The sequence below is a fragment of the Podarcis raffonei genome, chromosome 1, assembly GCF_027172205.1.
Source record: "Podarcis raffonei isolate rPodRaf1 chromosome 1, rPodRaf1.pri, whole genome shotgun sequence".
In the NCBI taxonomy this organism is placed as follows: Eukaryota; Metazoa; Chordata; class Lepidosauria; order Squamata; family Lacertidae; genus Podarcis; species Podarcis raffonei.
Window position 1 is genome coordinate 135,773,483 of NC_070602.1, and position 17,274 is coordinate 135,790,756.

The window sequence follows — 17,274 nt, forward strand, 5'->3', positions numbered from 1 at the left end:
CACTAGGCGAACAAGTTGTTATTCTGTACACCTGAGGGATTGGTGTTGGAAGGAAAGCAAAATACATTTTAAGATTTTGAATTGTGTTGGCTTTTCAGTCTTTTTATGAAATTCAGTATCCCCTCTCAAACCTTTGTAAAGAAATTGGGAACAGGGCTGGGCAATATTAGGTTTTCAACACTGGGGTGTATCACCAGCCAAACATCATGCTTTGGCGATATGCCGTGATGTTGAAAAAAGATGCATTGTCCCCAGTGCTTTGCTGGTCGGGGCCAAAGCAGCTGAACCAGATCCACTCAGCTGGGGGGTAGGAGGGCTCCTGCCCCACAGCTAAGCGAGCCCATCCTGTGATAGAGCCTGACAGACTCCGACTGCAGGACTTCTTCCGCCTTCACCGGCATGGGCGGGTTGGTGGGCAAGCAACCTCCTTCTCTCAGGAGAAAGAGGCATCTCTCTCTCTCTCTCTCTCTCTCTCTCTCTCTCTCTCTCTCACACACACACACACACACACACACACACACTTGCCCAAAGATGGAGGGAGCCCAGCGATACACCTTGCTTCTCCCTCTGCGCTGGCATGAGGGGCAGACTGTGATGGTGGTTTTACTCAGCAGGATATCTGCTTCTATTGCCCAGCTGCAGCTGTTTCTCCCTCAGCACACTGGGTCCTGGAGGGACTCAGGAGTGGTGGCAGTTTCACTGAGTTAAACCATTATTGGGGTCTGCCCCTCATACCAGTCCTGGGTGATATATTGATATATCACCCAGGCCTAAGACTGATACTGAGAGTAATTATAGCATGAAAGAACCAATGTTAAAAAACACATACACACCAACAAGAGTGTTGGGTGAACAGAAGCCCCTCCACATGCAACTGGCTCCATGAGGAAAAGGGGCTATAGGGGCTGTGCCACTGGCTGCAGCCCATTTGTTGCACCACTTCTTCAGTCCACACACTGAGCTGAGGGGGAATCCTCTGCATGGACTTCCACATGAGTTGACCTCTGGTGATATTGTGAGTGTCTTTCCCTTTTGTAGATGTCCATTCTCAGCACTTGGATGTTGGGGGCAGGGAAGCTGTGCAGCATCGCTGGGTAGGGTTTAAATGCCTGAATCACTTTCCTCTAAAGATGAAATAGGGTAGATTCACAGCTCTGCATTAGGGTGTCAGCTGTTAACATTTCAGTCGATCGAATGAAACAGGGTTCTATTACAGTATGCATGAAGGAGATTATAAGGCTGATGAGGATATAAGTGATGCATACAGCTATTTTGCACCCATAAAACCAGCTTTTCTTTAATATTCAGGTCAAAGGTCTGTATGGGTATGTGCAAGGCCATAGCCTGGATTTGCAGTTGTTTCTATTTCTTCTCTTTAGCCTGCTTGGTTTTTTAACAAAGACTAAGGATTGAAGCAAGAGAGAAAGCACGTTGGTCCCAAATATAATGTTTAGTAGTAGTACTTTGCTGCCTGATGTCTAATAGTCTTGTAGAAGAAACAGCAGGATAGTGGTCAGAGACTTCATTAAGGGGTTTTAGAGAATGAGCCCTTTATAGAAATTGCATATTGTCTAGATTTTATTTCTTGCATCAGAATCTCAGTGCCAAGAAAAAATGCAAGCTTGTGGAGCAGGGGGTATTTTAACCTGATTGTGTAGACCTATAGTTTTCTGTGTTTATGTGAAAATTGGTTAATTCTCTGTAGGTGACTTTGCTGTCCTTTGGAAAAACTTGTGCAACTTGTTTCACAACAGAGCACCATTAATCGGATGAGAGTTCAGTTAGCTGTATTTGTTCAAAGTAATCAATAGCACAAATATTGTACTTGTATCTTAAAACAGACCAGTGTATAGTTGATGGGGTCACCTATGATGTAAACCAGACCTTCCACAAACGCCATGAGGAAGGACACATGTTGAACTGTACATGCTTTGGTCAAGGTCGGGGAAGATGGAAATGTGATCCTGTGGGTAAGTCCATTCTCAGCTGAACTTCCTGAGATATCGAGAGCCAGAGAGAGGGGGAAGGCACTTAATGAACAGTTAGGCTTTTGCCAAACCCCAGTTTGATAGCAGGTATGATAATAAATGGGTGAAGCTACATTTGATGTTAAAAGTCAGCTCACACCATCTTTTAAAGGCTGCATTCTCTGTAAAACTATTACAAAAATCTGTTACCAAATACTGCCTACCTAAAACTTTGCTGAGGGACACAGGAGGCACTGTGGGTAAAAGCCTCAGTGCCTAGGACTTGCCGATCGAAAGGTCGGCGGTTTGAATCCCCGCGGCGGGGTGCGCTCCCGTCGTTCGGTCCCAGCGCCTGACAACCTAGCAGTTCGAAAGCACCCCTGGGTGCAAGTAGATAAATAGGGACCGCTTACCAGCAGGAAGGTAAACGGCGTTCCGTGTGCTGCGCTGGCTCGCCAGATGCAGCTTGTCACGCTGGCCACATGACCCGGAAGTGTCTCCAGGCAGCGCTGGCTCCCGGCCTATAGAGTGAGATGAGCGCACAACCCTAGTGTCTGGCAAGACTGGCCCCGTACAGGCAGGGGTACCTTTACCTTTACCTTTAAAACTTTGCTAATGTAACTAGTATATACCACCTCTTCACAGCATTTGAATGTAGGTTGTTTATAAGCCTGTAGTATACACAAATCTCCCTGCTTGCCCATGAATTGGGGCCATAGCATTTAATTTTCAAAGATGCAAATTGGAATAATTTTTAAAACTACTCCCATGAACATTTTGAGATGACTTTGGTTTCTCTTTGACCCGATCCACCCTCTTACTCACTTTTCTCCAAACTAGAAAGCCCCAAAATAGCATAGCCTCTCCTCATATGGGAACACAGTTTGAAACTTTCACCATGAAGTTTTTCTAGTCTCTTGAACCAAAAGCTTCAAAGCCAGTTCTAGCAAATATTATCTTACCTGAGGCTAAGCCTGTTTTACTTGGCTGACTGCACTCTGCTAGGACTAATGAAGATTTGAATTGTGTGAACAGCACTCTTGAACCTGGTCATAGCTAAGACTATTTCTAAGAATGAACACATGGCTGTTTTCTGACCAAAAAAACATTCCTAATTTTGTTTGCATGTTTAGGCCTGGGTGTTTGATAGCTGATTATTTAATCCCTGGGGAGCTTTAATGTTTTTCCTGGCAAGCATTTATAAGGTCCTAGTGGTTAAGTTCTTCTTCATTTAAAATAGATCTGTGCAGGTTTACTGAACCACATTCTGCAGCTTAGTAAATGTGAGGCTGTTGCAAATGGCTCCTTGGGGGAAAGGGAGTTTTGTTTGAAAATGAGTTAGAAAGTTCTGTAAAATGGGCTGTTTCCATCTTTGCCATGCATTTTTTGGGGGAAATTGCTGCAGTTAGCACCTAGTAAAACTTATTAATAAAGCTCCCATCTGCAATGCACTAAGATAAATGTGAAGCAACATGATTAAGGCTCATTTAAGTATTCTGGAATTTCAGAATCTACTTTCCACTTAAAACTCTGCTCCTAATAGTATAGTTTAGAATTACAGGGACAGTGAATAAGAGAATACAAAGATCTAAATATTGAAATGGCATGATTCTACACCCCTAAAATACATTGAAATTTTGCTATTTCATGTTATCAGCAGAAGCAGAACTGAATTTAAAAGAAAGCAAATTTTGGCCATTGGTGGAGATACAAATGGGATGTATATTTGTCACGTACCCCAAAAGCACTATTGGCTGTTTTCACATTTTCATAATAGAATCCTAGAGAAATACGAGTAAATCTGCTCCCACCGAAACGATTCCCTTCTATACAATTATTTATGGTACATGTGTCCTACTTATCAGACATTACATCAGAAAGCCACAGACTCCTTGACTAAATCCTTTCCTCTCAGCTTTAGTTTTCAGTCTGCATGATAGAATTAATAATGGTAAGTTGTGTGATAGTTGTGTTGAAGGGTTCTCTGCTGTAGTCTTTCTATCTGGCCTTGGGCATGTGACTTTCCCTTAATAGGTGGGAAGGAGCAAGGTTTTGAATGGAATTAATTCCATTCAGGCACAGGAACCTGCTGGTGATAAGGTTCCAACCCTGGGCCAGTGACTCAAGTGAGAAATGGATCCTGATGGGTTGCCCCTCTAAAAGACATGCCAAGGCTATGCTATTGCAACAGATGGGGAAGCCCCAGCTGGGCCCACTTTGAAACCCCACTTCTTGTGAAGAGCACAGGCAAGTTGGGGGGGAAATATGGGAATTTCAAAGGGCCACATGGAAATGTGGAAACAGGAGTGTCGAGTCTGTAAGCCTGAAGAACCCCACACTTGAAATTTCTGTGAAATAACCACACATTCCCCACTTGGTTTTCTGCTTCCAGACCAGTGCCAAGATTCTGAAAGCCAGACCTTTTACCAGATTGGGGATTCGTGGGAGAAGCACGTTCATGGTGTCAGATATCAGTGCTACTGTTATGGCCGTGGCATTGGAGAGTGGCACTGCCAGCCTTTGACCGCATACACAGGTAAGAAGCTGTGGGATGAACAATCGGTTGTTGTTTTTTTAAAGGATCCAGTATGTATCCTTTGAGCATGTTTTCTTGTTTTCAGTGATTCCATGTGAGCAGAACTTTGCATAAGACCCTTTTCTCTTGCAGAGAATCCTGTTTCCTAAGAATCTTATCTTTTATGGTTTTGATCACATTTTTAATGTAAGAGAGAGAAGTTAGAAAGTAATCAGGTCCAAAACATGTGTCCCATGAATTACAAGAATCAAACTTGCATGTCTTTAATGTTATTTCCATTGAATTGTACATTTGGGTCTCTATACTATTCACATTGTGATTTTTAAATTATTATCATTTTAGCATCCTTCCAGCTGCCTCTTCACCATATTGATTTTCAGGGCAATGGTTACTCTGTACTTGCACACACCTTTCCTTCTCTTTACTTGCACACACCTTTCCTTCTTTTAGCTGTCCAGACTGATTTTTTTTTAAAATGGATTTTGAAGCTCACTGTTAGATACTTTTTTTCTCCTGGTGGGACTGCTTCTATGCTTCTAACAGCTTCATGGCAAGGATGATAGCTTTTAGTACCTGGCATGACCAGCTTTCTGAACAAAATGTTTGAACTGTCCTGATCATCCAGTTCCAGGAATTTTGCATAGATGTGGTTGATACGAGTTTGTTTGTTCAGCTCCAGCCTTATGCGCATACATTGATAAGAGAGGCTGCTGAGTTGACCTTTGGGCTTTCAAACTGCATTTGCAGCTTTGTTTTTACTAGCTTTTAAATTTATGGATGAGCATAACAGTGCCTAGTGGTAGGTGGTGGCCTAGTTATCCCACAAAATAAATAACTTGTGAGTAAGCAGGAGTTTATTGCTTCCGCATATTGATTCTGGGATTATAGCCCGGGAATTGCAAGATTTGCTTTGGGAAGTGTGTCTTTTTTCTTCCCAATTTTTTGCTGATATAGGATTAGACAGGGTTTGAGGTTGGACTGGAGCTCTGTCTGAAGACTTGTGTGCAACTCAAGCATAGTTGCCTATCCTACCCCATTGAAGATGAAGGAACAAAAGACACCTCTGTTCCAGGCTGAGTCAGTGATGAATATACAGTATTTTGTTAGGGGGAGACCTAGACAGTCTTGCTGTCTTGCTTTGCTGTGGGTCAGTGAACTTGGCTGCCGGATTATATGGCCAGAAAGTTCTAAAAGGTAGTTAAATCCTATCACTGCAAGGCAGGGTTTCCATTCATCATGTGCTTATCATGTGCTGACCCAAACCACCCAGAGCTAGTATGTGCTCGAAGTGGAAGGTAAGATGTTGCCTACTAAGTGGATGGCTCCCTACCTTAAGCAATATGGAACTCCAGTGTTGTGGGGAAAAACATTCCCAGCTCAACATTCTTTGAGGGGCAGTAGTAGATGGAAAATTAAGGACCTTTTTTCCACCTTGCCTTCCTTCCTTAATAGTCCATTACAATTTTGGAATGGTTTATAGTCATTCTTCTGAGATAATAGTCCATAATTTTGTTAGAGCTTCTAATCTGTTTATTCAAGGGAATATCCAAGAGGTTGAAGAAGGAAGTACATTTTGTTCTCTGGTATAGATAACTGAGTACACATAACTTGCACCAGCTGAGAATGGCATAGTAACACAAACTTTTCTTGGGAAAAGTAAGTAGTAATCAGGAAAGAACTGGGTTCCATTTTTATGAATTTTGTAGTAGAAAGGGGCATACATTTAAACATGCATGCACTATGTTCCACCTGTTGCAAAATATGTATGTTTTGTACTGAGATGGGAACAGTAAATGTTGAATGAGATGCAGCCCAGACCAATTTGACAGCCCCACTCAAGACTATTTATCTGTTGAGTTAATATCCTGCTTTTCCATTGGCATGTTCAAGGCAGTTAACAATGTTGCACAAAACAATTCCTATAACTGTTCACATGGAAGATGGTTCCCACAGGAAGCTGGAGAACTGGATTTGACTCTTCCCATGACTGCTGCCAGTTAACATTCTTTGAGGGACAGTAGTAGATGGAAAATTAAGGACTGATTTTCTTAGATTAGGCCTTCTTTGTGACAAAGTATACTTTGTGGGATTCACAGTTCACCAGAGGAACAAGAATGTTGACTCTGGAGGGTCAGCATGCATTCAGGGCTGAAGCACCCTGGGATTCCGTGTTCCTGTAGGCAGTGTTCTATTACCTCAGGATAACAATTCTGAGATAGCACCCCTGAAAATAGCAAGACTTATTTTGGGGCTGGTTGAGCAGTGAGACTCAGGACATAGAACATGAGGTGGAGTGTGGCCTGCATGAGTGTCACTACTCCAAAGTGATAGCATTCTGTTGAGAGAAATAGTACATCTTGAGGCATGTGAAATGAAAACACAAGTCCTCAGGTTCCTCTGGTTGGCTTTTGCAGTTATAATTGAGTCCCGGTATTCTTGTGCGACTGTTACAACAACCCATCTCAAGGAGTTATGTGAAATATGTGTACCCTCAGAATAGTAGCCAAGGCCTCTTCTTAGATACACGATGGATGGAAAATGTGGGGGTAAATCAAACAACCGAGTTCCTGAGTATCTCTTTGGCAGTTGAGACCATTTCAAAGCTAGCCCCAGCATGGGAGGGGGCTTGTTTATATTCAAGCTTTTAAAAGTTTCCACAGGTATGTATGCTGTACAGTTGTCCAAACAAGTTTGCAAAGGGAAACTTCTTTAAAAGGAAGAATTTAATTGCTAAAATAACAGAGGGTTCCACAGAGCCAGACAGTTCCTTGCTGATGTGCTGTGGGGATTTAAGTCTTGCTCACTAAACACCATATACTCATTCAGAAGCTGTACTGAATCAGCATTTAGCTGGAAATTCGATGCAGGTGGTACAAAACAAACAAACTGAAGGTTAAAATGAGTTGAGCATCAATAAAATGAAAAACAGGGGCTGTGAATTTAATAACTTTTTATGCTCATGGGTGACCTGGCAAATCACTAACTCTCAGCCTGACCTACCTCACCTGGTTGTTATGAGCATAGAAGAGGGAAAAGGGGAACCAATAAGTTCTGAGTGTGAGTTAATTTGGAAATTAATGCAATACATTTGGAAAGCCCTTGCATGTGTAATGCAGCAGCCATATCACACTCCTTTTGTGATGTGCCAACATCACAAAAACTTGTATATATTTCCTGCTTCCACATTTCATTTCCTGGTGAATCCCACCATAAGAATACCATACTTTTCCATGTATAGGTTTTTTTTACTCCAAAAGAATGTTAAAAAACAGGGATCATCTTATACACGGAGGTCATATTCCCTCATTTTCATAAATTTAAGTCCCCCAAAATAGGGGTCGTGTTATACATGGAAAAATCCGGTAACTCTTGAAGATTGTGTTGTGTTTTGCCAAAAAGGAAAAAAAGTTGAACACAATCCTTATATTACTGTACAATGTAGGTGGGTTATGATTATTGGAGACAGGAGGGAAATATGAAAATAAATTTACTTGAAAAAGATGCATAGATGTAGCTGCAAGTAAATTAATGGAAAAAATTATATTTTAGGTTCTACTGGCCCTGTCCAAGTTATTATCACAGATGTCCCAATTAATCCTGATTCTCATCCTGTCCAGTGGGTTGCACCTGAATCCTCTCACATTTCCAAGTACATCATCCGATGGAAACCAGTAAGCACATGTTTCATTTGTAGAACAACTTTTTCTTAGTCCCAGGAATCTAGAAGTCTTGCAAGCAGATGGAAATTTGTTATTGCAATCTACCATGGCAATACAATAGAAGTAATTTTTACTCTTAAGGCTTAATTCATTTCAGTACTTAACAATCTATATATTCTGTAAGTGTGCCGAGGTTGGTGGCCTAGCCTAAACCAAGAGGATGAGTTGGGTTAAAATACCCATCCTCAATTTTGCAGCTGGATTTTGCGTGGAGGACTGTGGGCACTGGTGAAAATGTTCATGGTAGACAGGGGAGCCTTTTCCATTGCTGTGATCACTGGGCTGATGCTTCTTAAGCAGAAGTCAGTAAAAATGGCAGTGTCGTCATTGCCATAGTTACAGGAATATGTTCCTTTCCGTCATTTCAAGCAAAGTCAAGAGATGCAGCTAAATCTGATTGGCTGAGTGGTACTGTGCCATCACATCCACCCAATGACCCATAATTAGTCTGGGTTGTATAGCGAAGAAGGAACCTTTTTTGAGATGAACAGAATGGTGTCAAAGTAGCTGCCAAGGGAGGCAGGGATTAGGTCTTGGAAACAAGCAAAGTTTCCCAAATATCATGTATTTGGCAATGAGTGGCTCAGTCGGGGGAGTTGGGGTAGAGCCACCAGCTTCATGGGGTCAGATGGAAGTCTAGTGGTTCCTTGCTTCACCTCACTCCTGCTGCAATAGGAAACATGCAGCAGTTAATGGATGCATTGCACGTCAGGCCTCCAAGGGGTTACATAGAGGCACTTCAAAAGATCCAGCCTTCTAATGAAAGAGATTGCTAAAGACTGTTTGGGGACCAAATGAAGAAGAGGGCATGTGCTCCTGCACATTTAATAGTTGCACTGAAGAGAGTTTCGGCAGGTGTTGCTTGTCACACAAGCGAAAACTACGCAATTTCCTCTCCTACAAACAAACTGCAGGAGCCTTGCGTACATTGTTCTCTGGCCAATTTAGGGATGGAATATGCACCATGAGGAAAAGAATAAGCCATATATGAACTATTAGGATCTGTTTGGTTTGGTTTTTTGTTTAGTTGGTTTACGGTACATTCCTCCTTTTCACTGAAGTCTTTGGACCGGCTCCCATGACATGTGTGAACTGCAGTGGATATATCACAAACCATGCATTCAAAATGGTGCCTGTGTCACTTGCTCTTCAAAATATGGCTTGGTCCATGAGGTACATGTTGAAAGAAGCTTTTATTCTGTGTTCCTTCCATATCATTGTCCCATAAAGGAAATGCAGATGATATTTAGAAATGGATGCAAATGAGAATCTTCCTCATAATGAAGGAAACACACAGACTTCTTCTGTTGTCATATTCCTGTCCTAATATCCTCTGTGTTTTGCTCCTTTAGAAAAATTCTAGAGTGAAATGGAAAGAGGCCACCATCCCAGGCTATTATAATTCTTACACTATCTCAGGCCTGAAACCTGGTATCGTTTATGAGGGGCAGCTTATTAGTGTTCAGCACTATGGCCAGAGAGAGGTCACCCGTTTTGAATTTACCACCTCTAGCACCACAGCTATTTCAAGTAAGTATTATTTCATTCTCCCAAGACAGACAGATGCTAACGTCCAGGTACAGGGCGGTATACAAATTCAATAAATAATAATAAAAAAGAAATTTGGTTTGCAGTGCTGGTAGTATTCACTTTAATGTATTTCAGTCTTGAAACAGGTGACAGGCATATATCTGAACTTCTGATAGTTGCTGTGTTGCTAGCACACGGCCAGCCTTTGTTCTATAGTATTGTTGGCCATAATATTTCTTATACCAATGGCATAGAACAGTATCCAGTAGCTTCATATTTCACCTTGTCTCTGTGCATTTTTTAAAAAATAACCAGTCTGCTTCCCTGTCACTCTGTGCTTTCTCTGCTTTGATCTAGGGCTGGGTGATATCTGGTTTTCAACATTGTGACACATATCACTGGTATAACATTGTGATATACTGATATAGCACGTGTGTGTGTGTGCGTGTGCGCGCGTGCGTGTGTGCCCAGCCCTACTTTGATCTGTTTCAGGTTCTGTATAAAACAAACCTCTGTGTTCGCCATTCACTATGATGGGGAATCTAAAAATGGCTGTAAAGTTTTCACCTTTTTGCTAAAGTGGAAGAGATTCATAGGCACACAAGCTCCTCCACAATGGATTAAACCTGCCAAACTGCAAACAAGCAAATGCAGGGCTTTTTTGTGGGTGAAGTCAAAGTGATCCACTTTCCACCATAATATCTTGTTATGTGGAGGGGTGCAGGGGGTATTTGTTTTCCTGGTCTTTCTTACCTTAAAGTAAGAGGTCGCCAAGTGGTATGCATATTTGCTTGTACATCTTAAAATTTATAGCTTCCCTTTGATCTTCCCTTTCCAGTGCATGCTTGTGTCTTCCGTTGGCCTTGCAATGTGAGGCTGCCTAGAATGCTGCCTATGGACATCTCAAGAGCTCTGGGGTTTTGCAGTTTTTTGCTAAAAGAACTATGTAGGATTTATAAATGAAGCTTCAAACTTTTTTTTATATAAAAAATAATCTAATGCTGTGCTTTAACAACAACACCAACCCAGAGGCCTTGAGTGTTCTGCCGTCAGGGAGCCAGCCAAGAACACCCCACCCCAAGTTGCAAGGGTTTATTGATGTCATGGTTTCATTCAGGAGGGGAGAAACACCCCCAAATCACCCCATTGTTCAGCCCTTTTGCTATCAGTTTTAACTCATAATTTAATTAACAAAAATAAAAAAGCATTAAAAGTCTGTATTAAAACATACTTTTGCATAAAATCGAAGCCTATGTAAGGCAATAGCTCTTGATTTCTCCTGTCTTTCCTTCCATGAAACTATTGCTTATATATTACTTTTGCTTTGCAGGTACTCATGTGATAGGAGAAACAACAGCACTTCCTTCTGTGGTTTCTATCTCGGAATCCATCACAGAAATTACAGCCAATAGTTTTGTGGTTTCCTGGGTTTCTGCTTCAGACACTGTCTCCGGATTCCGCGTGGAATATGAACTGAGTGAAGATGGGGATGAGCCCAAGTACTTGGGTAAGATTGGATGAGCATCAGTAGCAGATGACATAAACAGGGTTAATTTCATTTCAGCCTATAAAGCTTATCTAGTATGGTTGCCCTCATAGCCATATCTACTCAAAAGTAAGTCCCTTTGAATTCCCAGCTATGTTAAGGATTGCTGCCTGTCGTTCTGCTATTGAAAAATCTAAGTCTCATAATTATAGATATATGAATTATTTAGAATTTTCTGAAACTGCATACAATTGTGTATGGAGACTTCATTCAGGCAGATCATGCCTCTTAATTTCTTGCCAAGTGAGTTTCACTCCAGGTTTCTGGAGTTTTCAGAAGTGCCCAGTGCAGTCCAATCTGATACATGTTTTCTTCAAAAGAATTCCTGCTGAATTCACTGGGGTTTGCACCAAAGTATGTGCATGGTGTTGTAGCACTAGAATCCTGGTTGTTTGTTTGCACATAACTAACATTCCCTGTTTTTCATTTGTTCTTTTTAAAGAACTTCCAAGCACAGTCAATTCAGTTAGTATCTCCAACTTACTTCCGGGTCGCAATTACATCGTCAAGGTCTATGAGGTCTCAGAAGAGGGAGAGCAGGATTTAATTCTGTCCACCACACAGACAACGGGTATGTTGGACCACACAATATTTGGCAAGGAAAGACACACACCAGGCCACCATGTTTTCCCTTTGAAGCTGGTCACTTTGTGCCATTGGACTTTCATATTTTTCTCTCTCCTTAAACAGCACCTGATGCTCCTCCTGAGCACCATGTGGAAAAGGTTGATGACACTTCAATAGTCGTGAGCTGGAACAGACCAGAAGCTCCAATCACAGGTCTGGCTCATTTACTTGTCTTGGTTTTTAAATTTTGGTGCATTTTGTTTTTCTTCAGTTGTAAGAGAGGCAAACGCATGGCGATATAGCCGAGGACTAAACTCTTTATACACCAAAAAGTATATATTTCAGGCATGCAGGAGGTGACTATCAATCCTGCTGCCTGTCTAATAAAAGCAGAGGGCTCTGAAGTATTGTGATTCATAATGTTATAGTCCTCCTAATTTTTAATTTATGCAGGCTCACTAGTCCAGTTTCTGAAATGTGCAGGATCAAATAAAGGCTTGAATAATAACGGTGACTAATTCAACATAGGGATGAGCAGATGTCTCCTATTTGGTTTTGTTTCTGTGCCATGGGCTAACCATGCATTTCTGGCTACCTTAGGTTACCGAATTGTCTATACTCCATCTGTGGAAGGCAGCAGTACAGAACTCAACCTACCAGAGTCTGCTACCTCGGTGACGCTCAGTGACTTGATGCCTGGTGTTCAATACAATATTAGCATCTATGCTGTGGAAGAGAATCAGGAGAGCTCTCCTATTTTCATCCAGAAGACGACCACAGGAGCACCACAGGAAGGTAGTGCCTACTATATTTCCACTGTTCTTCCCTATGTCCCTCCAAAGCTATACCCCCCTCCAAATGTGAAAGAGAAACTGGACTTCCTGGATTCATCCAACTCCACCAGAAGCTAATTGGTTTTCTTGAGTGACACAATGGGAAGGACTTTTGAGGGACGTTGGGAAAGGGAACATCAATTCCTCTATGATATGGTAGTGGGATGTAATGGGCATTCTTTTTACTTAGTTTTGGTTACATTTAAACCATTCCCACCTGGCAGCTACTTTCAAAATGTGGCAGCATGAAAAGGGCAGTTGTACTATGGAGTCCAGGTTAGCCCCCCTCCTTGTCATTGCAGTCACTTTGCAGTTCAGTAAGGGGTGTGCTTTGTGCATCTTTCTGGCTAGGTGTGATTCCTTCACCCAAGGATTTGCAGTTTGTGGAAGTCACAGATGTCAAAGTCACCATCATGTGGACCCCCCCTGAAAGTGCTGTGACCGGCTATCGTGTAGAAGTGATCCCAGTTAACCGCCCTGGTGAACATGGTCAGAGGCTGCCCGTTACTAGGTATTCGTTTGCTGAGGTCACAGAGCTTTTGCCTGGAACAACCTATGTTTTCAAGGTCTATGCCCTCGGACAAGGCACAGAAAGTGAGCCACTGACTGGAGAACAAACAACCAGTAAGTAGATTTCCTTTAACTATGTTTATATATTTGTTCCAACTTCATCCTGCCAGAAATCTCAATATTTCACAAATATTTATTTACAATTAGAAATGTGGACATTAGTGGCCAGGATAGTTCAGCAAGAGAATTTCTTTATCAAAAGCTGCTTTTCTGGTTCAGGAGTTCCTTCCAACTGAACTTCAGACTTCCTTTTTTTGAGATGGAGACTGTTGAATTAAATATTGTGCGCATACATAGGCACTCACACCTAACCTTTAGTGAAGGATTCTTGGTCACAGCCACTGTATTTGTAAAACTCAAAACACATATTAATGCAGAAAGTCAACATGATCTTGTCAGGGTAAAGCAAAATAGCAATCTACTGTGCTGTCATTGTGATACAGTTTTAAAATTGTGTATTTTGAGGGCAGTGATGGACCAGATCCCAAATGTAGTGCTGAGTACAGTTATTCTTAATAGGCATGGCTTGAGCTGGTAACAGGTGTCTGCAACTGTGCTTTCCATTCATTATGATCATGACCAGAATTGCTTCATCTAAACCACAGTTTGACAAACATTCACATAAATCCTGTGATATAATTGAAATACCCGTATTTTTCACTCTATAAGACGCACCAGACCACAAGATGCACCTAGTTTTTGGAGGAGGAAAACAACAACAACAAAAATATTCTGAATCTCAGAAGCCAGAACAGCAAGAGGGATCGCTACGCAGTGAAAGCAGCAATCCCTCTTGCTGTTCTGGCTTCTGGGATAGCTGCACAGCCTGCATTCGCTCCATAAGATGCACACACATTTCCCCTTACTTTTTAGGAGGGAAAAAGTGAGTCTTATAGAGCAAAAAATACAGTATATGGGAAAAGAGAACAGACAAGATTTCCCAATGAATAATCCCCCCCCCAGTCCTTCAAGATAACTAGTCCTTCAGACCAATTGAATACTTGCTTATGAAATCTATGGATTTCATCTATACAACAAACATATATAATCACAATTTATTTTAAAAGTTTTGGAAACATACAAGTATTGCCTCTTTGCTATGCAATGAAGGGATAGAACTGTAGATTTTGTGATCATGGTTGTTAATTGCTGTAACTAAAGACATTCTGCATATGGGGAACAGTACAATAGTTGGCACAGTATGTGTTTATGTAAGAAACAAACCCAAGGAAGGAAGATTAGGTACCTGCGCCCCTTTAAAATACCTCTAAATATCCAGGTGCCAACTTGGATAAGAGCCCAGATTCCAGTGGCTCATAAGACCTTAAGAAGAGACTGCTGGATCAGGCCACTGGCATCCAGTTCTTACAGAGGCCAACCAGATGCCTGTGGGAAACCAGGGAGCAGGATTGGAGCAGGAGAGCACCATCCCATCCAGTGGTCCTCAGCAACTGGTATTCTAAAGCATTACTGCTGCCATCGTGGCTAGCCGTCTTCAAGAGCCCCACCCACCATGAATTTGTCTAATCGTCTTTTAAAGCCACCAAGATTGGTGGCCAACACTGCCTCCTCTGGGAGCAAGTTCCGCTGTGTGAAGAAGTACTTTCTTTTATCTGTTCTTATCTTAACTTTTGGCAATAGATGTGAGGTCGCTGTTATGAAATAAATACTGACTAGTGGTAGCAGTAGCAACTGTTGTGTGAAGCCTTGCTCTATATGTTTAGGGGGGGGGGAGGAGGGAAGAACAATGGCTTCCTAAGAAGATGTAAGATGTTTGTTTGGCTTTCCCTACTAGGACTGGATGGCCCAACTAACCTGCGTTTTGTCAATGAGACGGACTCTACTGTGCTGGTGACCTGGAGGCCCCCCCGTAGCCGCATTGCAGGATACCGGCTTACTGTGAGCCTCACAACAGGAGGGCAACCCAAAGAGTTCACCGTGGGGCCATCAGTCACCAGATACCAGCTGAGGAACTTGCAGCCTGGCTCTGAGTACACTGTGTCCCTAGTGGCTATCAAAGGAGACCAGCAAAGCAACCCGGAAACAGGAATCTTCACAACTTGTAAGCAAGAAGCCGTTTTGGATATTGTTTCAGTTATCCTGATATTTCCCAGGCTTATGATGAGGTTGTGTCTAAAAAAAGAGAGAGAAAAATTTATTAGTATAGAACATGAAGCTGTGTGAGGTTACACGTAGTAAGGTTTGTAGTTGTGTGTGCTGAGATACCTGCTGTCATCAGTGGAGTATAAAAATAATAAATCTGCCAGCTCCTCCCTGTGCCCTAATACTACCAGATCACCTTCCATTAGCATTGGAAATTGCCGCCCATTTTTTACTCCTTTACTCCAGTCTTCCATTGGAACCTCCTTAAGAACCGTAGCTAAGGTGGCCAGTACAAAAGGCAAAGGAGTGGGTCAGGGTCCCTTTCGTTCCTTGGTATTTTGAGCATAGCTTCTGCCTAACACGTTTTGGGAATTACTTACCTGTTAGTTGAAGAGAGAGTTCTAAGTTTTGGTTTCATATCATAGCCTGTAGTAATCTGATGACCACAGCTCTGCAAGATCAACCTTGTTGGATACATATTGCCACCTTGCGTGATGAAATGCAGATTTCTACCACAAGATCCAAAAGCCATCTTGAAGTGCAAGAATCATGTGAATTGCCTGACTCTACTGTGATAGACAGAATTAATGGTTGGATGGCCGTCTGTCATGGATGATGTGATCCAGCCATCTGAGCATTGCAGATTGGCCATGCAATAGCAGCTCATCTGGGGCTCAGTAAATCTCCTGGTTTTGTTGCCTTCCTGGCATTGCAAAAACAAAGCATGGGATTAGGTTTCTCCATCAGCGGCTAGTGTGGTGGATCAGAGTAGCACTGCCACCCTCCCAACGTCAGGGTGGCGGTGATGCACTGTTGGAGCCAACTTGCATGCCACAATATGTGACTTGTAGGCTGCATTTGTTTTGGTGGGTCACAAGTTATGTAGACCTGAGTAGACTCTGCTGGTCACCTGTAGGTGGTGTCTCTGCAATTTGTTTTGAGATGAGACTAAAGCTTCAGGCTGATTCCAAAGCTGAGTTGATCAATGACATAGCACATGTACAAAAGAGCCATATTTGGTTCAGACTTTTAGAATATTTGGTTTAGAAAAGTCCTGATCTTAAAACTGCTGCCTTGGTTTTTTATTAGCTGTCCGCTGGCTTGTATCTGTTCCAAGTTAAATGGGCCTGATAACTAGGATCTAAGTTACATACTTATTAATACTCTAATATTGCTTCCAGTCCCCCCCCCCCCGCCCAGTAGAGTCATTCTGGTCTAGCACTGCTGGAAGTGATAGCAGGCTGTGACTCAGATGTGGTGTGAAGCTTTCACCAGAAGGAACCAGTGACAGATTTTAGAAGTTGTCACCCTGTCATCTGTGTGGGAGGGATGGACACACTTGGTATATAGGTGTCCTTTTAATATAGCTTTTGATTCCTGGGCAGCTGGCTACATTTTTATACTAGCTCAGCTGGCTCACCAGACCTAACTTTGGAGCCACATCCTAAGTCTATTTAATTAAGTGCATTTGGGTGTATACTTAAAGTTGCTACTACACAACAGCCAGTGTGTCTTGCAGACATTCCTTCAGAGGCAGTTAATTAGGGATTTTTATCCCAAATTGGCAACATTTTACTTGTTTACAGAGGAAGGGAACCCGTTGTTTTGGTAGCCATGTGGTGTTGTTTTCTCTGCTGGGTAGTACTTTGAACTCACTTTGAAGCTGATGTAAATAATGAGATCCCTCTACTTTGCAAACCAGAAGTAATGCACAGTGCTCAGGCCTTCTGCCGGCTGCTTCCAGCTTTGCACCCAGGAGCTGGTTTGGGGTTCATATGCATTCATACACGTAAATGTGTTTTGTTGGAATGAACCATCTCCTTTGGTTAGCCCATGACCCTGAGGACCAGGTGGCAGGAAGAAGAGTAGCCTGGTTACTATGGCAATGACTAAATCTGCTTTG

At 42.3% G+C, this 17,274-nt stretch overlaps 1 protein-coding gene across 8 annotated transcripts in view; it reads left to right on the forward strand.

Annotated features, from left to right (window-relative positions):
* FN1 (fibronectin 1) overlaps positions 1-17,274 on the forward strand; it is a 78,689-nt gene that overhangs the window by 21,420 nt on the left and 39,995 nt on the right. For all 8 annotated transcript variants that reach the window (XM_053364369.1, XM_053364377.1, XM_053364388.1 and 5 more), the window contains exons 11-20: positions 1,842-1,970; positions 4,360-4,503; positions 8,053-8,174; positions 9,575-9,752; positions 11,083-11,259; positions 11,741-11,869; positions 11,989-12,078; positions 12,466-12,660; positions 13,050-13,322; positions 15,064-15,330. In XM_053364369.1, the coding sequence (XP_053220344.1) occupies positions 1,842-1,970; positions 4,360-4,503; positions 8,053-8,174; positions 9,575-9,752; positions 11,083-11,259; positions 11,741-11,869; positions 11,989-12,078; positions 12,466-12,660; positions 13,050-13,322; positions 15,064-15,330 (1,704 nt within the window). The remainder of the gene's footprint in view (positions 1-1,841; positions 1,971-4,359; positions 4,504-8,052; positions 8,175-9,574; positions 9,753-11,082; positions 11,260-11,740; positions 11,870-11,988; positions 12,079-12,465; positions 12,661-13,049; positions 13,323-15,063; positions 15,331-17,274) is intronic.